Source organism: Myotis myotis, unplaced genomic scaffold (genome assembly GCF_014108235.1).
Source record: "Myotis myotis isolate mMyoMyo1 unplaced genomic scaffold, mMyoMyo1.p scaffold_m19_p_69, whole genome shotgun sequence".
Classification (NCBI taxonomy): Eukaryota; Metazoa; Chordata; class Mammalia; order Chiroptera; family Vespertilionidae; genus Myotis; species Myotis myotis.
This window is the reverse complement of record NW_023416378.1, coordinates 109088-132697: the sequence shown is the minus strand read 5'-3', so window position 1 is coordinate 132697 and position 23610 is coordinate 109088. Positions and strand designations below refer to the sequence as shown.

Genomic DNA, 23610 nt, shown 5'->3' with positions numbered 1-23610 from the left:
GGTCTAAGGGGCTCTATCTTATAGTGAAAGATAGAGCCATGAGAGTATCAGAAAGAGGACTAAGTACATTTGTAGGCACATATGCAAGTGCACTGGTATCATAAGATACAGTCAAATAATAAAATTGAATAGCCTTAAAGTTTTAAAGACCACGTAAAAAGTTTAGCCAAAAAACCCTAGTATGTAGATTTGCATAAAACATATCCTCAGAATTCACATTTAGATCAGAAACATGCCTTAAGGAATGATGGGAAAAAAGTGTAATTAGCTTTTAACAGTAAATTATCAAAATATGTTAACAGTTAAAACACAACAGGTGTCATATATTTAGTTGCTCTTAATTGCTCTTTGTTTAACCTGCTTGCCAGATTAAATGACAACCCTCCTTCCTCTATAAACTTTTCTAATGGCCTCTGCACAGATCTCTTGTAGTCAAGTTTTCTGTTTTCTAGTACTTTGATAAGAATAGAAGTACATAACACTTCTATTCTCTACAATTTAGTTGTACAATGCTTAGTTGTTTGCTCCTAGTTTGTCCCAGATACCTAATTATCTCATTACATAATTAGGTATTAGACAAGTAGAGTTGTACTTATGAAAACTAAGTCAAACCCCAGTAGCAATGAGCATGCCTATCACCCAGATCTTGATTTCTAAACAGATGTCTATTAAAAAGAGCCAGGAATTCCTGGAGAAATGGTCATATCTGGGGCATTGAAAGTGCAAGGTGAACCTGAGATATCTTCTGTCAGAAGGCAATTAAGTACCCAAAGATGGGAGAGGGAATGTCAAAGGACCAACATAAGAGCTACCTGAAGGATTCAAATTGGCCAAATTTGGGATAATTTAAGCATCAGAAAAAATGATCACAATTTATCATAATACATTGAATCATTTGTCATCACTGTCAACTCCTTAATATGACAATTTGTAATTAAAGGAAAAGAATTGAGCATGACCCTGCCTCAAGTATAGTCCAGCTGATGAAAGGTCACTCTTACAGAATGTCAGTCAATAAATGTAGAAATAAGAGAAAATCACCATTTTGCAAATCTTGATGAAATAATTAATTCAGGCAAGAATCATCATTATTGGATACCAAAACCACCAGGTGAAAGTTTGTGGCTACACAGGCTATCCATAATCTGACAGGGTCTCAGTCCACAGATGAACTGCAACAGAAAAAGATACCTTTACATTGGGAAGATAAGGTGATTACAATTGAGTGATCAAATTTTGCATCACTGATAGTGAGGCAACCAGATATTAATAAGACTTCTGATATCATATGACATACATCTGTGAAGTGTTAATGTTAAAAATGTTTAGTCTAAATACATCAAGCCTTGGCCCTAATTGCTAACTTACAGAAACTACAGCAACAAGATAAGCAAACCACAGATCTGTTGATTTGATAAACAATCTGGTTGTAAATAACAGTTAAATCCTGAATGTGAGATTCTACAACTGACCTGCTCCATTAAGAAAAAGTCCTGGAAAAAAATCAAAGTTGGGAGACTGTTTTAGATAGATGAAGCAAACATTACAATAAAATATAGTGTGTGAAATTTGACTGAACAAGAAAAATTTAAAGATGGATTAAGCATTAGGTATTAGGAAATTACTATTCATTTCTTGAGATATGCAATACTATTGTGATTATGTAAAAAGAAAAAGACTGTCCTTATTTTTGAGATGCATTCATAGAGGTGAAATGTCATATCTTCAAATTTCACCTCAAAGTTATTTTCAAATTGTTCAGAAAAATATAGCAAAATGTGAATTTTTAAATTTAAGTGGCAGATGTAATTTATTCTTTAACTTTCAGTATATTTGAACATTTTCATAACAAAAAGTTGTGGAAAATAAAAAAATGGTATTATATTTAGGCCAGACAATTGTAAAAGTGGGGAAAATTCACAAAGATTTAGGATTCTCCACTATTATTATTCTATTATTTTATAAGGGCATCAATTGTTTCAGTGTATCAATGGAAGACCTTTATAAATGCATTATTTATGCAAGACACATAAAAGTAGGAAATACAAATTAATGCAAAGAAAGATGCTATGGACTATAATACTCCACACGTTCGTTCCAGGATAAAAATGGTGTGTAAGGTATAAAGTGGCAGTATAAAATTGCATATGAAGTACAATGGTTATTTTTAATCTAATCACTGGCATAAGCATAATTTGAGTATTATACAACCTGGAGATAATCTATAATTGTGAAAGGCAATTCCATAACATCAGGTTAATGAATGACAGGCAGGAAAAAGCAACAACTTCTTGAAGAAAACACTCAACAAGAAAGCCTTGAAGATGTCTTTCCTTCTGCACTTGTTTGTAGGATGTATATATAGTCATGTCCAAATGAAGTCACGTGGGTCAACACACATTTAAATTGATATTTATGGTGCCAGAATTTATATGTTTTTCCTCATCTAGCTCAGAAAAACTTCCTGTGGAAATGTCTCATACTCTCTTAGGACATATTAACAATCCCCGTTAATATCTTGGGATTCTGTTTCTTCATTTTTAAGTAGTTCTTAATTAACCAATCAATGACCAGTATTTGTTGTCTTTCATGTATGCACAAAAAATTCTACCAATTTCACTCCATCAGTTAAGTCTACCTTATTACTCATCTACTTATTCATTCAACTAACAGATACTGACCACCTGCTATATGCAAGGCACTGAAGAAACAAGAGCAAAATGAAATCTCAGCTTTCACAATATGGTCTTATATTCTGACAGTGGAATGCTGTGGATATTAAATGCAATAATATTTTTACCTATTGCTATTGGCATTTCTGCCAGCTTTTTTTTTATATTGTTTAGGGCTCTGACTCAGTTATTATTGTTTAATGATTACTGCATCAATGATAGCTTCTGCATCAATGCTTTTTTTTTTCAATGAACATTCCCCCTGAATTTGAAGAGTATACTTATCTATATGAAGGAAAATGAATTCTAATTATTCCTTTAAAGTCAATAATTTCATTTTTACTTTCTTCTTACAAACAACAGGATGAATTTTGTTTTTTATTAATCAGTTTTTTCCTAAGGTAAACCAAGTTAAGTAACAGTTTGTGTTAAGTTACCTATATGTTCACTTTCCTCACTGTTGTCTTCCATCTTGATTTTTTTCCTTTCAGCACTGAACTCATATCCATTTTCCATTACTGGTTTTTCCTCACATTACATTTTATTACTTCCTTGCTTTAGGATATGTGGTCAACTTTGGCAACGCATTTTAGCTTTCTTATGCTCATCCTATGAAGTACTAGTTAAGCTCATGTTTACTTTAATCTTTCATCAGTTTAGAAAGCTTTTGGTTGCTTCATTTAGCAGTGAATTGCAGCAAAGTACTGCAGGAAGCCCTGAAAGGATCCAATTTAAGAAGTTTGGGCCCTGAGCACAGTAGGCACTCAAAAAACATGTATTTCAAGGAAAGAAATGGACTTTCTACAGTAAAACATCACGGAGTACCCTTAAGTTATAAAACTAAGAGGCAGGTAAAAAAAAAAAATGGAACAGCATTTTTATTTTTTTTCTACAGGATGACAGATGTCAAAACTTAGTGAAACTACGGCTGTTTTAAAGATTATTTTAAGCTTGGGTTTTTAATTTTTGTCTGTTTAACGAAATTGAATTTGTACATGTCTAAGGGTTATATACACATTAGTTTCTCTACCCTATCATCTTTCACTAAGGTTCTCTTCCTTTAATATTTAAGTATTTAAGGAAAGTATAAACAGTGGTCACATAGAAATCTTTACGATACTTTCAAATTTCTCCCCCAAACATGGCAGTTATGGCATAATAGGAAAAGGGAAGTAAAAAGGGGGAGAGGGACCTTTTACATATTTAAGGCTTCAAAGCTGGGAAGAACTAAAAGCCTACTAAAACAGCCTTTCTATTATCCCAGGACTACTCTCTTCTGTGAAATCTCTGCTTGATGGAAGCTTTCACAACTTACATTCACAAGGCCTCATTAAAAAGTACTTGAAATACAGTAAGAGTTGGTGAGTTACAGATTTTTGAATACTCTTACTTTCACAGGGTTTCTTTCTGGAATAAATCAAGTAAAGGTTAAGAAGTAAAGGAATGCCTGTCTGGTATGGCTCAGTGGTTGAGCATCAACCTATGAACCAGGTCACTGTTGGATTCCTGATGAGGGAACATGCTTGGGTTTTGGGCTGGATCCCCAGTAAGGGGGCGTGCAAGAGGCAGCTGATCGATGAAGTTTCTCTCTCATTGATGTTTCTATCTCTATCCCTCTCCCTCCTTCTCTCTCTAAAAAATTAACTAAAAAAGAAGTGAAGTTTTATTCTCAAATTTCACATTAAATTTAAATAGATTATATCCACATTACCAATTGATACTTCTGCTCAGTGGTATCTAACATATATTGCACTGCTTTTGAATGTGTTAACACAGAGAGAGCGTACAAAGTGAAATTTAAATAATTAAGTTGTAACACCTAAAGTCTTCATATCCATTAATTACGATGTTTGGCACCTGTATGAACACGCTGATGCTGAATAAGGTTTGTACTCTGAGTGAAGGTTTTACCACATATACGGCATGCATAGGGCTTCTCTCCTGTGTGAATTCTCTGGTGTTGAATAAGGCATGTTCTCTGGCTAAAATCTTTATCACATTCATTACATTTATAAGGTCTTTCTCCAGTATGAGTTCTATGATGTTGATTAAGTGATGAGGAATAAATAAAAGCTTTCCCACATACATTACATTTATAGGGTTTCTCTCCAGTATGAATTCTTTGATGTTGAGTAAGGTTTGCACCCTGTCTATATGCTTTCCCACATATGTTGCATTTAAAGGGTTTCTCTCCATTATGAATCCTATGGTGTTGAGTAAGGTGTACACTCTGGCTGAATGCTTTCCCACACACAGTGCATTTATATGGTTTCTCTCCAGTATGTGTTCTGTGATGTTGAGTAAGGTTTGCACTCTGGCTGAAGGCTTTCCCACATATTTTACATATATAGGCTTTCTCTCCAGTGTGAGTAGTTTGATGTTGAATAAGAGTTGAGGAATGAGCAAAGGCTTTTCCACATTCATTACATTTATAACACTTCTCTCCAGAATGAATTCTTTGATGTCGAATAAGGTAAGTACTCTGACTAAATACTTTCCAACACTCATTGCATTTATACGGTTTCTTTCCAGTATGTATTTTTTGATGTTGAAGAAGGTGTGTACTCTGACTGAAAGTTTTCCCACATTCGTTGCATATATAAGGTTTTTCTCCAGTATGAACTCTCTGATGATTAATCAGTGATGAACTGTGGCTGAAGGTTTTACCGCACTCCAAGCATTTATATGGTTTCTCTCCAGTATGTGTCCTTTGATGTATAGTAAGGTGTGCACGCTGACTAAAGTCTTTCCCACAGTCATCACACTTATATGGTTTCTCTCCAGTATGAATTCTCTGATGTATAGTAAGGTGTGCTCGCTGGCTGAAGGCTTTACCACACTGGTGGCATTCATATGGTTTTTCTCCAGTATGCATTCTCTGATGTGCAATAAGGGATGAGAGGTGCCTAAACTCTTTCCCACATTCTTCACATTCATAAGATTTCTCTTTGGTATGGGTGCTTTGGTGTTTCACATAGGATGGGTATTTCCTAAACTTTTTCCCACACACATTACATTTATAAGGCTTTTCTCCAGGATAAAATTTCCTGTGTACAATACCATATGAGATATGATTGAAGGTTGCCATGCTTTCGTCATATGTATATGTCTTATTATCTGAATGGGTATCAAACTGTATAATTAGGTTTGAATGTTTTTCAAAATGATTTCCATATATATCATATTTACTAAGGTACTCTCCTGTAGGATCATCTTCTTGTGAAAAAACTGACTTCAAATAGAAATTCCTTTCATTAGTGGGAATTTTCATGAAGGTATCTGGTGTTTGCCTCTCTAATCTGTCACCATAGTCATAAGGTTCTTCCAATTTGATGGTCTGGGTTCCATCTGTTGTGTACCCAGGAATATTTTTAACTGGATTACAATCTTGGGCTTCTGTTTCCCATCCTGAAATAAAAAGAATATAAAAAGGAAACTGCCAAAATAGAAGCAATAATGAATGTGAATAAAATTCTTAAAAAACTATGGCTCGGACAACCTCATAACCTGGTTCTTAACGCTTGGGAAAGGAGAATAAAAGGGCAGGAAAACAGAAGACTAAACTGCAAATGGAGAGGCTCCTCACTATTTAACATGGGCACAGAGTAAATAAAATAGGTTAGGTCAGGTGACAGCTAAGAGAAGTGAATATAGTGGATAATACTGTGTAGGATAACTTGGGATGGCTTTAATTGTGTAATTATTTATAACTAGAGGCCCAGTGCACAGGATTTGTGGGGTTGTGGCCCGTGGGGATCTGCCCGCTGTGGGAGTGACCCTCATCCTGGTCAGCCGAACAGATGTGGACCCACTGGACCTGCCCTCTGAGCAGCTGTTCCCGCTGCGCCTGCCTTGGCTGGCCTGGGGGCAGCTCCTGCGTTGAGCGTCTACCCCCTGGTGGTCAGTGCGTGTCATAGTGACCAGTCATTCTGCCGTTCGGTCAATTTGCATATTATGGTTTTATTTTATAGGATTATCTAATTTATATAATGGGTTCATAAAGTAAACATGCTATCATAACTCCTTCCAATCCACTCTGCATAATCCTACATATTATCAAAGCAATTTCATGGTGCTTTTCATACTTAAATATGTCTATTAACTCTCCTATAGCCTTAAACAACAGCTCTCAAAAGTACAGTTCCCAGCCCTGGCCGGGTAGCTCAGTTGGCTGGAGCATTGTCCCAATACTCCGGGGTTGTGGGTTTGATCCCTGATCAGGGTACATACAAGAGTTAATCAATGAATGCATGAATGGATCCCAAAGCAAACTGATGTCTGTCTCTCTCTAAAATCAGTAAGTAATAACAACAACAAAAAACTTAAAAAAAAAAAAAAAGTACAGCTCCTAGGCTGGAGGCTAAGCATCACTATCACCTGGGAATATGTTAAATTATTAAACCCCACCCAGACATACTGAATGAGAGACTTTGGAAGTGAGGCTGAACCATCTGTTTTTTTAGCAGCCCACCAGGTTGTTTTGATGCACATAAAGTTTGAGGATCAGTGGCATAAAGGATAGAAGTTGAAGAGAGAGAAAAAAGTTCAAAATACCCCCAACTTGGCATGTATTCCCAAAATACTCAAACCTTTTCTATTCTACCACACTTCATATTCAGTTTAACTTAAAGTTCAAAGTTATTCACATAACTTAAAATACTTCCTCATAATCTTCTATAGATGCTATGCTAATTACAGACTCTAAGCCTTCTCTTGTGATACCTACTCTACCTATTAAAAAAGCTCATTTAAAAAAAAACCAAGATGGCAGCATAGGTAAACACCGGAAATTGCTGCCTCCCACAACAAATTCAAAAATACAACTAAAAGACAAAACGGACATCATCCAGAACCACAGGAAGGCTGCTGAGTGGAAATTCTACAACTAGAAGGAAAGAGAAAAGCACACTGAGACTCAGAGGAGGTGCGGAGTGAAGTGCAGAGGTGCACGCAGCAAGGGTTGGCAACTGAGGATGCGGCTGTCTTTTTGAATTGGGAGGGAGTCACGAGCCCCCGACTGCTCTGAACTCCAGTTCTGTGTGAGTCTTTGGGGAACCGGACTCATACAGGGAGAAACTGGACTGTCTGGCAACGGGCAGAACTCGGAACTCGAGGGCGGCTTTTTCTCAAAGGTGCTTGCAGTGATTACCGGGACACTGAGATGCGGGGCCGCTTAGGGCAGGGCTGAGGATCAACCATAGCTGCTTGCTCTGCCCTGTTGATTCCCTGAGGCCCCACCCCACCCAAGCTGCGGCAGAGGCTTTTGCATATGAATGCCCTGGCCCTTTGCAATCTAAAAATTACCTAACAAACTGCAGCTGGGCCAGACAGACCCAGAACTTCCAAGAGAAGGCCCAAGGCCCCACAGCAGCTTGCATTGCTTCACAGCTGGACCTCATTTGGGCACCTCCAAACCCCAAACAAGGAAGATCTCTTCATAGCTCCTGCTGGGTAGCCTCAGGCAGAGGCTAAATTACCACCTCCTTAGAGATCCAAGAGCCAGTGTACCCAGTGGTCAGAGTGGGACCATCCAATTACAACTCCTCAGATCCATAAGGGACACACTCAGGGGGCAGACTCAGTGAGCACCAAAGCCCCACTGAAGCAAGTCTTGCCCCATAAGGGTGTCTTCAGCACAGTTCTCTCACCATAGACACAGCTGATTCTCACAGCCAATTGGCCTGGAGGTCAATTCCTCCCAGTGATACCTACAATAATCAAGGCTTAACTACAACAAGACTGTGCACAAAGCACATAAAGGGGTGCACCAAGAGTGTCCACCTCAGGTAATTGGGGAGGCTGAGCCACTGGATACCTAGCACACAAAGCCACTCTACCAGGGAAGCATAAAAATGCAGAGACAAAGAAACAGGTCACAAATGACAGAAATGGAGGAAAGCAAACGACTGGATATAGAGTTCAAAACCACACTTTTAAGGTTTTTCAAGAACTTTCTAGAAACCACCGATAAATTTAGTAAGACCCTCAAAAAGTCTGGTGAGACCGTCGATAAACGTAGTGAGATCCTCAAGAAATCTAGTGAGACCCTCGAGGTTATGAAAAAGGACCAACTAGAAATTAAGCATACACTGACTGAAATAAAGGATATTATGCAGAGTTCCAACAGCAGACTAGAGGATCGCAAGAATCAAGTCAAAGATTTGAAATATGAAGAAGCAAAAAAACACCCAACCGGAAGAGCAAGATGAAAAAAGAATCCAAAAATATGAAGATAGTGTAAGGAGCCACTGAGACAACTTCAAGCGTAGCAACATCCAAATTATAGGGGTGCCAGAAGAAGAGAGAGAGCAACATACTGAAAACGTATTTGAGGATATAATGACAGAAAACTTCCCCTACCTGGTGAAAGAAATAGACTTACAAGTCCAGGAAGTGCAGAGAACCCCAAACAAAAGGAATCCAAAGAGGACCACACCAAGACACATCATAATTAAAATGCCAAGAGCAAAAGACAAAGAGAGAATCTTAAAAGCAGCAAGAGAAGACAGTCAGTTACCTACAAGGGAGTACCCATACAACTGTCAGCTGATTTCTCAACAGAAACTTTGCAGGCCAGAAGGGAGTGGCAAGAAATATTCAAAGTGATGAATGCCAAGAACCTACAACCAAGATTACTTTATCTAGCAAAACTATCATTCAGAATTGAAGGCCAGATAAAGAGCTTCACAGATAAGGAAAAGCTAAAGGAGTTCATCACCACCAAACCAGTATTATATGAAATGCTGAAAGGTATCCTTTAAGAAGAGGGAGAAGAAGAAGAAGGTAAAGATACAAATTATGAACAACAAATACACATCTATCAACAAGCGAATCTAAAAATCAAGTGAATAAATAATCTGATGAACAGAATAAACTGGTGATTATAATAGAATCAGGGCATAGAAAGGGAGTGGACTGACTATTCTTGCGGGGGAAAGGGGTGTGGGGGATGGGGGAAGAGACTGCACAAAAATCGTGCACCTATGGATGAGGGCAGTGGGGTGGGAACCGGGTGGAGGGGAGCTATGGGGGGAAAAAAGAGGAACAACTGTAATAATATGAACAATAAAGATTTAATAAAAAAAAAATATTAAAAAAAATAAAAAAGCATATTTTTCTCTCCTTCTTAGAGTCCCAAGTACAGATTAGGCTGACTCATAAAATTGTCTTCCCCTGGCCAGGTGGCTCAATTGGTTGGAGCATCATCCTGTACACCAAAAGTTTGTGGGTTTGATTCTGATCAGGGCACATACCTAGGCTGCAGGTTTGATCTCAGATCACGGTGCACATGGGAGGCAACCAATCAATGTTTGTTTCTCTCTTTCCCTGCCTCTCTCTAAAAAACCAATAAAAACATCCTCGGGTGAGGATTAACAAGACCCACATATAAAATTGTCTTTTTTTGTAGGTCAATATGGCTGAATATTAGCAGTTTCATATGGCTCAACCTAATATAATGTGGGGCCATGACAAAACTTGGCCTTACATTTTTATTTCATAATTTTGTGTGTTACTTATATTTCCAACCTAGTTGTTAACTCTGGAACTAACTTATGCTTCTTTTACATTTCCTTCAAAAAATGGCCGAAGACTGGACATGGTGGCCACTCACCTGAATTGATAAAATAAGATAGTAACTTGTAAAAAGGTGGACCCAAATGAAAGTGTGCATGCGCGCATACATACCCACACACCCACACACCAAACAAAAAACTCTGACCCTAAACCTGCCTGCAAAGCAATCAAATATGTCTAGGTATAGCTTGGAGATATTGTGGGTTTGGTTCCACACCACCGCAATAAAGCAAATATCACAATAAAGTGAGTCACATGAATTTTTTGGTTTCTCTGGCATATCAAAGTTATGTTTATATTATATTGTAGCCTATTAAGTGTGCAATATCTGATGTCTAAAAAATGTACCTACCTTAGTTAAAAAACAGTTTATTGTTAGAAAATGCTAAGCATAATCTGAGCCTTCAGAAAGTTGTAATCTTTTTGCTGGTGGAGGGTCTTACCTTCAATTTGTAAAATATTTAGTATCTGTGAAGTGCATAAAGTGAAGCACAAAAGTGAGGTATGCCTGTATTTGTTGATGTCTATTATGTTTCCATTATGATAGTTTAAAACAGATTTAAGTTACAGTACCTTTCTCCTTTGAGATCAGGTGGGAAACATAACTTACAAACATTAAGAATTATTTAATGAAATAATTAAATATGGAATTTATAATGTAGCAAAAATAATACTGAATAGTTCAGAAACTTTCTAAGATGCAGATCAAAGTGTAATAACCACAATATATTCATTGAATGGAATCAACCATCAATAAAAGAGTAGCTAGCATAGGGGATATGGAGTATTGATAACTGATAAAAGTAATTAGGTAGGTCTATGTACATTATATAAAAAGGTGTAAAGGGCATATTATTAAGCAAAAAAAAGAGGTAGGTATATAACAGTATGTAGAGCAAGAACCTACCTGTGTAAAGATATGTTACATATCTTATAAATAAATATACAAATACATTTATACACATTATACACTATAGTGATAATCTAAGGGGAAAAGGTCTTAGTAATGGGTGAGAGGAGGGAGACATACCTCATTTGGCTTTCTTGTGCTGCTTGAATTTACACACTATTTTTATTACTTTGATTTCAATTAAAAAATCAGAGTTGATACTAGAAAATGGTTAGGACTAAGGTTAAATAAAAAAAGCAGTATCATAACTAGCATGAAAACTCATAGACAAATAATAACAAAATGCTAATAATGAAATTATAGGTTTTCAAAAATATTTTCTAATATTTAATTAGCTATGCTTTTTATTGCTGTTTAGCACTAGAAATGTAGTTCTATTACTTTTATAGAAAAAAAATTTAAAACAACTTCCTCAAAACAGATTTGTTACTTTCCCCCCACCCCCAAAAGAAACAAAATGAGAATGTTAATGGACTGTGTAGGTAAATATGTGAGTGTGCATTTGTGCACTCACACACAATATACAATGAGATAATACCAGAAACTGAGTTTTACTTCTATGTAATCAGAATGCATCTATGATGACTATTTCATATACCTGAGAAGGAAATAATAAAGGTTATAATTAATAAGCTTAAAGTAACAAGTCTGAATGATGACCATGAAGGAATTGCTACTCTAAAGTAGCGGTTCTCAACCTGTGGGTTGCGACCCCTTTGGCGGTCAAATGACCCTTTCACAGGGGTCGCCTAAGACCATCCTACATATCAGATATTTACATTACAATTCATAACAGTAGCAACATTAGTTATGAAGTAGCAACAAAAATAATTTTATGGTTGGGTCACAACATGAGGAACTGTATTTAAAGGGCCAGAAGGTTTAGAACCACTGCTAAAGCACACATTTTTAAACCAATCAATTTATTGCAAGTTCAGAACTTGAGATAATTAAGCAGAGCTTAAAGATGTGTATATAACTAAGCAGAATGAATTGATTTGAAGTAATAAATATCTATTGGTCAATAGGGCCAAACAATGGTACAGCTCTAATAGAAGAGATCAGTGTTGACTCAGGTAATCAATCAAGGAAAGCTTTGGGAATGGAAGGAGGCATGATTTGAGTTGAACCTTAAAGAATGGCTAGGTCCTGTGTAAATTTAAAAAAAAAAATTATACAAGTTCTGAGACAAGACTGGCTTTGAAGACCAATAAATACTATTACTCAATTTGTGAATTATCAAAGTTTCCCTTTCCTAAAATACTAGAGGCCTGTTGCACAAAGAGATTCATGCAATAGGTCTTCCCTTCCCTTGGCTGCTGGCACCGGTTTGCCTCTGGCACCCGGAACCCAGGCCTTCACTCTGGCCGGGCTCCAGCCGGAGCCAGCCCGGGGCCGTCAGGCTTCACTCCGCCGTTTGGAGCCTACGTATGCAAATTAACCACCATCTTTGTTGGGTTAATTTGCATACTCTCCTGATTAGCTGGTTAGCACAGCAAAAGGTACAGTCAATTTACATGTTTGTCTATTATTAGGTATGACGATTGATTAGATATCCTATCAAAGGTTCAACTTATTATATATCACTGAGATGGTAAGAAAACAAAATCTTCAGATGCCAAAAATCTAGTAAAGACAAGAAGAGAGGAAATCAGCAAGATCTCAAGTTGGCTGCTTGTGAGAGATCCTCAATCCTGTTGATGACCCTTAAGATTCCACTTTGAGGGTGCAAGGGGCTCAGGGACCAGAAGAAAAAGCCTAGGGCCCAACCCTAAGCTTTAGGAGGGAAGGCTGACAGAGTCTATACCAGGGGTGGGCAAACTTTTTGACTCGAGGGCCACAATGGGTTCTTAAACTGGACCAGAGGGCCGGAACAAAAGCATGGATGGAGTGTTTGTGTGAACTAATATAAATTCAAAGTAAACATCATTACATAAAAGGGTACGGTCTTTTTTTTTTTTTTTAGTTTTATTCATTTCAAACGGGTCGGATCTGGCCCGCGGGCTGTAGTTTGCCCACGGCTGGTCTATACCCTGTATTACACTCTATATAAGGACAGGATAGAAAACAAGGAAAATAAAAAAAAACACCTCACCTCTACAAAATACAAAAAGGAATTTGCCTTTTTCAGTATTGGTGTTTTTGGGCACGAAAAAACTACTCTCAAAATACATGACCATAAACTGCTCCCTTTGGTGGCTTTAAACCCTAATTTATGCTACCTGAATCATCTAAAAGACCATGCTGAGAAGTCAACTTAAAGTGCTTCCAGAGGGACAGTACCACTCAGAAGTCTATCCTGACTCTAGTTCAGGCTTATTTCCATTATGCCATGTGTGTTTTCTCATTGTTTAGAGCAGCCGTGGGCAAACTACGGCCCGAGGGCCAGATCTGGCCCATTTGAAATGAATAAAACTATTGAAAAAAAGACCGTACCCTTTTATGTAATGATGTTTACTTTGAATTTATATTAGTTCACACAAACACTCCATCCATGCTTTTGTTCCGGCCCTCCGGTCCAGTTTAAGAACCCATTGTGGCCCTTGAGTCAAAAAGTTTGCCCACCCCTGGTTTAGAGTGTGCTGAAATCATTCCCCAAAGAACTTAGTGTGCTACTGGCATATTTTATGTCACTCTGCCAAGGCAAATAAAGCCATAAATTATAAGAAGAACAAGCTTTTCAATTAGTGTGACCCTTAAAATACCTAATGACCAGATAAAGTAAAAAAAAAATCAAATCAGATAAAGTTTAAAAAAGTGAATCAAGTCACTCTAAGGTAGTGTCACTATTGTTTAATTTACTGTAATGCTGTAGTACAGCGTCAATATTGGTAGACACACTAGAAGTCAGTGACTTAAAAAATTAGAAAAGCAAAATGCAAACAGAATATAGAGTACTCCTGTAGTGTACAAAAGGAGATATGACTATATTTATGATTTCTGCAAAGAGAAACATCAAAAGGACAAATCAGAAACAACTGAACATGTTTAACTACAGGGAATGAATGGGAACAAGGCAGAAGATATAAGAGTGTATATCTTTCTTTTTTTAAATTTTTAATTTTTTCCCCTTTTATTGACTTTATTGGGGTGACACTGGAGAGTGTATACCTTTCCACATAGTTTTGAGTTCTGAACCATGTTAACGTTTTTATATACTAAAAAATGTACAGGTTAAGAAAAAAATTAAAAAACAAGAAAATACTAAAACTGAGCACAAACAGAATCAAACAAACTTAGCTGTATACTAGTATGTTATGACTAGTGGCCAGGTGCATGAATTTGTGCACACTGAAAGCAAATTAATTAGAAGAAATATTTTAATATTGCTATTCGCCCTTTCTCTATAATACTAGTAGAAGTGTCAACCAAATTCACGATCGACAATGACAGATGGAAGCACATGTGTGCGATTGGCACCAGTGAGAGCTTTATATGTATCGTGCATGCGTGAGTCAACTTAGCCTTTTATAGATATAGAATAAACTTGCTTAATTAGACCTGCTTTCTGATTTAGCTAAACTTTTTCCAGCCCAGTGAAGCACCCCCAACTTCTCTTTCAGGTAATTGTCAGCAACACAGCAGTAAATATCAACATGAAGCAGATTATTATCGTAGATCATGCAGGGAGAACAAAGGGTAAATAATATAACTGCAGCAGTGTTTGGCTATATTCTGTGCAGTGAAAAAACCTGAAGTCATTTTTAAGGTCCACCATTTCTTACTTTTTTTTTCAGTCCGGTCAGTTTCTAAGCTTTCTCAATCTCCATTTTCCAGCTAATGAAAATAGGATTCCCTCAAGTCTCCTATCTACCTACTCCAGGACTTCTGTGGGGATCAAATGAGATGAGGCATGGGAAAACACTTCACAGACATTTGGTTACAGTGTGAAATGTTTGCACCTGGGTATAAAGCTAGTCGTGTTCCTGGGCTGAAGAAACTACAAGGAGGCTAATCACTACGAAGAGGAAGCCGGGCGTTGCTATGTGATGTCATTACCCAGGTGGACATATTAGCCATATATATATATATATGGCTAGGACAGGGGTGGGTAAACTTTTTGACTCGAGGGCCACAATGGGTTCTTAAACTGGACCGGAGGGCCGGAACAAAAGCATGGATGGAGTGTTTGTGTGAACTAATATAAATTCAAAGTAAACATCATTACATAAAAGGGTACGGTCTTTTTTTTTTTTTAGTTTTATTCATTTTAAACAGGCCGGATCCGGCCCGCGGGCCGTAGTTTGCCCATGGCTGGGCTAGGAGGAAGAATTCAAGTAACTTTTGAGCCAAGTATTCTGTATAGCCTCACTGGAATATATATAAGGGCAAGAAGGACTTTGAAGAAACTCTGAACCTAGATAGTTTGTTATTGTATGATATTGATATTCCCAAACCATTTTTGTGTTTATTATGATACAGCAAATGGGTAAATATACAGACATTGTTGGGAACCAGGTTATTCATTGTATGGGAAAGGAAATACACAATGGAATATGGGAAAATATAAAATGGAATTAGAGTTATCAGTATAAATTCATGAGTAAAAAAAATCAAACAAACCCCTGAAACTACATACATAATACATACACATATCTACTGAACAGATTGAGAAGCAACAATACCCCATAGTAGTGAGGTCCACATACTGCCCAAATCCTAGTTTCTAAGCACTATTTTCAGTTCCTTAGAGAAATTACAGGTCTAAGGTAGGCCCAAGGTGAGCATAAAGAATATCTTGTGCCAAAAAACAAGGAAAGGCTCAAAAATTAATAGTGATATCTCAAAAGGACACTAGTTTGAAAGGCTGCCATTGAGGTGGTCCAAGATGGTGATGTTGGAAGATCCTGAACTCACCTTAACCAAACTATCATCAATAATGAGATAAAATTACATTATATACCTGTTAAGGAAATGCAATGGGAAGTCCATACCTATAAAGTATTCTTGGCAAAATTATCTAATCAGAATCTAATCATGAGGAATAATCAAGCAAATGTGGGTTATTAAAAAACAAACAAATCTGGCCTGGATCCTTCAAAAAAAGTCAGCATCATGAAAGATTAAAGGAAAAAGAAGAAAGGAAGAAAGGAAGGAAGGAAGGGAGGGAGGGAGGGAGGGAGGGAGGGAGGGAGGGAGGGAGGAAGGGAGGGAGGAAGGGAGGGAAGGAAAGGAAGAAAAGACTGGGGAATAGTTCTAGATTAAAAGGGACTAAGAGCCCAGGCAGTGTGGCTTGAACTAGGAGGTGACAGTTCAATTCCTGATCAGGGCATGTGCCTAGGGCCTAGGCTGTGGGCTTGATCCCCAGTAGAGGGCGTGCAAGAGGCAGCCAATCTCGATGATTCTCTCATCATTGATGCTTTTCTCTCCCTCTCCCTCTCTCTGACATCAATAAAAAACATATTTTTTAAAAAAGAAATAAGATAAAATAAAAGGGACTAAAACAATGATAACCAAGTGGAACATGTGATTCCTGACTAGATCCTGAACTGGGGAGAAAAATCATCTATAAATGATATTTTGGGACAGCTAGAGAAATCTAAGTATTTGACTATCAATTAGATAACATTATTATTTAAATATTAAACATTTGGAGACAATGGTGTTGTACTTTTGTAGAATGTCCATGTTCTTAGAAGATATATATTGAAACATTTAGGGGTGAGATGATATGATACTTGCAACTAACTTTCAAATGGTTCAGTGTAAAAGCAAAGTATGTGTGTGTACATGTAAAGAGATAAGGCAGCCCTGGCCAGTGTGCTCCATGGTTAGAGCATCAGCTCACACATGAAAAGGTCGCAGGTTCCATTCCCAGTCAAGGGCATGTATATGGGTAGCAGGTTCATCCCCAGCCCAGTCAGGGAGTGTGCGGGAGGCAAACAATCAATGTGTCTCTCTCACATCGATGTTCTCTCTCTCTCCACTCCCCTCCCTTCTACTCTCTCTAAAAGTCAATGGAAAAACTATAAGGCAGCCTGGCTGGTGTTGCTCACTGGTTAAGTGTCGACCCATGAACCAGGAGGTCACGGTTTCGATTCCCGGTCAGAACACATGTCCACGTTGCAGGTTCAATCCCTGGGGAGGCGGGGGAGGATGCCAGAGGCAGCCAATTGATTATTCTCTCACATCATTGAAGTTTCTAACTCTCTCCCTTCAGGTCTCTGAAATCAATAAAAAAGGCAAAAGTGGCTGAATGATGATAAATGGTGATTCCAGATAAAAAATATATAGGTGTTCAATGTACTATTCCTACAACTTCACTGGTTTGAAATCTTTCAAAATAAAGGAAGGAAGAAAGGAATGGGAACCACCAAAAAGTCCATCAACAGGGAACAGGTTCAATAAAATATGAAAGACACAATAAAATTGGATGCAGGTATTTAAGTTCTTTACATACCCATTTGGAACACTTATCAAGCTATGCTTTTAAGTAATAAAAGCAAAGTACATTACTATGTGTACAGTATGTTACCATTTATATTAGAAAATGGAGAAAATATTTTCACACTGACTTTATATGCAAACAAAACAAAATAAATGCCTTAAAGAATAAACTAAAAACTAGTAACAGTGGTTGTGTGTTAGGGAGATGTAGGAGCTAGGTGAACTGGGTGAATGTGGTACAAGTGCGAGACTTTTGTTTGGCTTTGTATAAAATTTTAAAATGGCCCTGGCTGGGTAGTTCAGTTGGTTAGAGCATCATCCCAACATGCCAAGGTTGTGGGTTCGATCCTTGTTCAGGGCACATACAAGAATCAACCGATGAATGCATGAATAAGTGGAACAACAAATCAATGTTTCTCTCTCTTCCTCTCTCTCTAAAAATCAATAAAATACTTTAAATTAAAAAATATATTTTATATATTAAAAACATGATCTTGTGAATAAACTGTCTTCTTAAAAACTTAGAAAATAAAAAATAAAGGAATGAGTTAGGAAAGTAGAGGCAGGGGGCTACAAAGTTTTGTCAGTAAATAAAATAAAAGAAACTCAAATAGAAGGTTTGAAATTTAAGATTTCAGAAGACATTCATGCATGCTTAAGTGAGAGGGAGGGAATGATGGCACAATGAAAGCCTCAGACAAAGGCTAGCGGACGGGACTCGGGATCATGGGGAAGGATGCATGAGACATAAGGGGATACATGATGTCAGGAAAATCTTTTCCTGAAGATGGTCTCTGCAAGAAAGTGTTCTTGAGACTGGATGTCTTTGTGGAAAGTGACGTGCCCATATTTAAAAATCTCTCTCACCACACTCAGGTACTATAGACTAAGTGCAGAGATTCCCATCCACCACTGATTCTCTCACCTGGAGTAGGGCCTTCTAAGATTTCCTTCATCACCATCCATGGTTCTTCCAGTATAGGAATTACAGTTGGTCTGTACACTGTAAGTCCTGTTCAAGGGGAATATAATGAGTTTTATACTGGGTATAAACATTTGTTCAAATTTTATTACCTGATTTCTTCTCCAAGTGGATAGAACCCTATAGGAAAACAACAGTTCATGGATGTGACCTAATAAATTAGGTCCTTGTCCTTTTCAGAGCTGGCCCCTGAAGGATATGTGCTTAGAGATCATGGGGGAAGGAGATTATGGGGGAAGTAGGGAGTGAGCAAGGCACAGCATTGGGTGGCAGCCCCATGACACTGCCCATCAGTTTTCAATGATCTTCTCTCAGAAACCTTTCCCTTGGGATAAGGGACTAACATAGCCTCTTCTGTGCCCAAATGGGATGAGCACAACTGATCTCTAGGCTTCCATTCTTAGCAAAGTACTTTACAGGTCCAACCCGTTTTTAATAATGGAGGGAAAAGATACTCTGGTGGCTATGCAGGGGAGGGGTGGGTGTAGATGATGCTTACCTAGAGAAACCATGTTCCAATAGTTCTGTAATGTGACAGTCTTGTACAATTCCTTCTGTACAGGACGCATTAGCTCCCAGTCCTCCTGGGTGATATCCACAGCCACATCTCTGAATGTCATTGATTCCTAAAACATCAAATACAATTTAACTTGGTTCAGGAACTAGTAGGAAAGTGATAGTGATAATACCAGGTAGGTGTGTGGTGGAGAGAATCATAGAATCTTGAGTTTTAGTAGGGCCATAGAAGTTTTCTAGCCAAAACTTTCACCCAATATATGGATGAGCATACCTGAATGGCTTTAAGGGGAGTTTGAAAATAGAGTGGAATTATTGTTTTCAGTTGCCACTAGTGCATACATTGGTGGCTCCACCTTAAAGAAGACTTTTAAACATCGATGACACAGAATTGAATGGTTTTGCTCTTCAAACTCTGCCGTAAGAGTAAGTTCAATGTGTTAATTTGAAACTTTGATATTCTGTGTGCTCCATAATGAGGCAGAGCCCTTCCTTTCTTCACCGCACTGTTTAACTGCTGTACTTTTAGATACATTTCACATCTCTCTTTGGTTTTCTTCCTTTATTAAAAAAAATTCTTTTTTTAAAATATATATATATATATTTTTATATATTTTTTATTGATTTTTTTTACAGAGAGGAAGGGAGAGGGATAGAGAGTTAGAAACATCGATCAGCTGCCTCCTGCACACTCCCTACTGGGGATGTGCCCACAACCAAGGTACATGCCCTTGACCGGAATCGAACCTGGGACCTTGAGTTCACAGGCTGACGCTCTATCCACTGAGCCAAACCGGTTAGGGCAAAAAAAATTCTTGAGTACGCTTACATGGTTTTCAAATAAACTAAGTTTCTTTAAAACTTATATTGGGATTTTGAAATCATATTAAGTTTATAAGTTAGGGAGAACTGACTTTTTTTTTTTTTTTTTTACAATATTCATGGCTTCTTTCACATCCTATAGAATGATACAGAACATGAAGGTATTGCAAAATGTATACTCTGCTGAGTTCTACCTTTTTTAAATTTGAAGGGGGGGGAATATTGTGAATGAAATATTTTATTTCATTTTATCATCTATCTGATTTTTATGTATAAAATGATTAGTCACTTTACTCAAATTTTATTATTGTTTCTACCAGTTTTTCCCTTGATTTTCTTAGATTTTTCAAGTAAACATTCATATTATCTATAAATAATTTTATAATGGTTACCAATTCCAGACCATCTGTTTTTACAGTAAATCTTTCTCTTAAAATGGCCTGAGTTGCTCTTCCTTAAAATAAAATAGACTAATGATCAAAAGTAACTCCATATAATACACTGCCTTTAATCACTTGTTCATGAGGAAAAATAATATTAGTAACTATTGTTTACCCTACTGTGATCTTATTGATTACTTACTACAATACAGGGTAACGAGTCTCATAATATTTAATCATTATAGAGGCATATTCTATTAGAGTCGAATAACTCAGTATTAGAGTCGAATAACTCAAGCTGGGTGGTTAAGTATCTTTCACCAAATTACAGGTTCAATGGTAGAACCAGGAACCAAACCTAGATCCATTTGGCTGTGCAGGTCAATCCCTTAACCTCAATGCCATATCATTGCCTTAAAGTACATAAGTGAGCCAAGGCATCCCCATTTCCTACACAGGGCATTCATCCACCTTAATAGGCCAACGTGACTGAAAGAGAAAAACTGAGGCTTAGTTCTTGATAGGATTTTTGGGGTCACAGAAGTTAGAAGGACAGGAAAGAAAATGTCATCACACACTATGAAGACTTTTTAAAATTACAGAAGACACTAAAACTCACTTTGGTCACCAAGTCATTTAGCCACCCAGCCTGGAAGGCATGTCTTCCTTTGGGATCTTCCTCTGGGATCTCTTGGGAAAAGACAGAGTTCGGAGGAGCAGCTAGGGAAGAGAAAGAGACCATGCTGGGGATCAGTCCTATTTGAATTGCCAAATAGATGCCTGTATTTTTTTTCTTTTTCTCTCTCTATTTTTTTTTTTATAGATGCCTATATTTCCTTAAAGTGAGAAGTCAGAAGGAAACCAAACACAGCACCCCCTACTTAAAAAAATCAGCAGGAAGAAGCAAGGACTTGTCCTAAGACATCAGTGCAGGCTTTAAGAACAAGTCTGCTCTGGCACTCTTAAGTATATATACCAAATTCACCATTTTCTACTAAATCCTCATGTGATGTCAATTTTGTGAGTTGTATCTTAACTTAATAAGCACATGTTATCCGAACCCTTTTCTATCTATTTGGAAGTGTTACTGTAAAACCCAGTTCACAAAGCAAATGATTTATTGGCAGAATGGTTCAAACCTCTGCAGGTTAACTTCCTGAGGGCTCACAAGGGGGAAATCTGGTTGTATCTGATCACTGTTTTATGACACATCTCCTCTGGGTTTAGAGAATGTGTCTGTGGTTCTAAGAAATCTGAAGGGGAATAGGATGAGGATCATGTTAAAGCCTGTTCTCACTCCCTCACTGACCTTCCTTCTCCCCATTTCTTTCACAGGCTGCTCTATGATATGCTTGTTGTCTTCTCTAACCACCCAGGACTCCTCCCCTCTATGCTCTATAATTCTCACCTTCATCTTCTAGAATCTGAGTCAAATCCTCCACCAGAGTCACTACTTCCTCGCTGCTCTCCGGGTACTGGGACTTTACCCAAGTTCTAACCTCCCCAGGCAGGATGGTCAGGAATTGCTCCAGCACCAGCAGGTCCAGGATTTGTTCCTTTGAGTGAATCTCAGGTCTCAGCCACTTCAGGCAGAGCTCTCGGAGTTGATTCAATGCTTTTCGAGGACCAGCCAAGTCTGGGTATGGAAAATTCCTAAAATTCTGTCGACAGGTCTCAGTGTCATGCAGAAGTCTTGAAGCAAGGGTTTCCTTTTCTGCTTTGTTGGGTCCACTCTGAGCCTTGTCTGGCTTCCACGTTAGAAAGACTTGGGAGCGTGAAGAACTGGTCATCCTCTTGCTTGGGGCTGCCATTGCAGGACAGTCAATCTGGCAATATCCTTTATTTCTCTAGTGGTGAGCCAACTGCTTGAAGTCTCATGCTAGAGCCGCAAGGACATTATGTGTAGGGCTGCTGCAGCCAGGGGCACAACAGAGTCAAGGTAGAGTTATCAGCCTTAGTTACAAATTCTGAGCCTACTACTTTGCAGGGATGGTTAAGAGACCCTAAAACACAAGAACAGACCACAAGATCAAGTATTCCGGGTGCTCTCCCCTATAGACACACACAAACAGAAATAGACTTTTCAGTGTGCACAGAAAGTAACATATAGACTCCACCCTTGCCAGTGCGCTCAGTGGTTGGAGCGCACCGAAGGGTCAGGGGTTCGATTCCGCTCAAAGGCATGTACCTGGGTTACAGGTTTTATCCCATGCCTGTCTGGCACGTGTGGGAGGCAACCAATCAATGTGCCTCCCTCACGTCGATGTTTCTCTCTCTCTCCCCACCCTCCCTTCCATTCTCTAAGGATCAATGAAACAATTATCCTCCGGTGAGGACTAATAGCAACAAAAACACACAAAAACCACACCACAACCCCCACCTCCCCTAAACCATACAGACTTTACCTTGGTCTCCTTCCTTTCTATCTTTAGATTTGTAAACAAATCTATTTACCTGCTTTGCATATTAATTTCGGCCTATTCTAGTTTTTCATGGACGGCAGGGGAGACCAGCTGCTTGGACTGGGAAAAAGAAGCTGGTGTGGTCTGAAGCCCTTATGTGCTTCTAAAGGAGACAATTCCTTCCCAACACACCTGGAGCCAGGATGCCGAAGAAACCCCCGCAGGCCTGGCCCGGAGAAGAACCCTAACACCTGTCGGTCCACAGGCTCCAGCTGCGAGCCCTCCGCAACCGCAACGGTCACCAAGGCCGACTGTCTAGTAGGTCCTGCACCGCAGAGGTGCTGGCCTTGCCCCCCCGCCGCCCCTTCCCAGCAGGTCTCCGAGCTCCTCTCGGCCCGAGGACCGCCCTCCCCCCGCCCCCCATAGAGCATTTATCGCGTGTTCACCTCCCCGCAGGCCGCCAGCACGGGCGTCCGGGACATCATTACCTGCGGCCGGGACGGAGAGGCCGGAGGCCCCCGCAACAATGGCGGCCGGTGCGGGCCCTGGCGGCGGGCTCGGTCCCGCGCCGCAGAGGGGCCTCTGGCTCCGCCACTGCCCTCGCCGGGGAGCACGGGCGTCTCGGCCTGGAACGCGCGTCCCACCCCAGTCCTGAGAGGCCCGGCCGGGAAGCCGCGGCGCCCCCCGTCCGCAAAGACGTCGCCTGGGCGCCACTGCGCATGTGCGCGAGGCCGACGCTGCGTGTCCGCGGAGCCAATCGGAAGCCGCGCCCGGCTAGCCTCTCGGCGGACTGGTCGCCATGGCAACCTCCTCCGGCCCAGCCCCGCGGCTCGCTGGTTGGCGGTCAACGTGGTGAAGGGGCCCTTCCTCCGAGTTGTCCTGGTCGGAGGCAGGACTGCGGCGACTTGGAGGTGCGGGAGCGCCCAGCATGTAGCGGGGGTGGCGGAGGGGGTGGCGGGGGGCG

The 23610-nt window shown here is 39.3% G+C and overlaps 1 protein-coding gene across 3 annotated transcripts; it reads right to left on the bottom strand.

Moving 5' to 3' along the window:
- Positions 1–3535: 3535 nt before the first annotated feature.
- On the bottom strand, positions 3536–23350 carry ZNF287 (zinc finger protein 287). Of its 3 annotated transcripts, none has more exons than XM_036315945.1 (6): positions 23135–23350; positions 21653–22247; positions 20864–20964; positions 19026–19152; positions 18470–18556; positions 3536–6080 (listed from the first exon to the last, which is right to left on the bottom strand). In XM_036315945.1, the coding sequence occupies exons 2-6, from the start codon at positions 22053–22055 to the stop codon at positions 4510–4512; spliced, it is 2289 nt and encodes a 762-aa protein (XP_036171838.1). In that variant the 5' UTR covers positions 22056–22247; positions 23135–23350; the 3' UTR covers positions 3536–4509. The 3 variants fall into 3 exon arrangements, with proteins under 3 accessions (XP_036171838.1, XP_036171840.1, XP_036171839.1); XM_036315947.1 differs by lacking the exon at positions 3536–6080 and adding an exon at positions 10076–10284; XM_036315946.1 differs by lacking the exon at positions 3536–6080 and adding an exon at positions 15384–15514.
- Between the last annotated feature and the right edge of the window lie 260 nt (positions 23351–23610).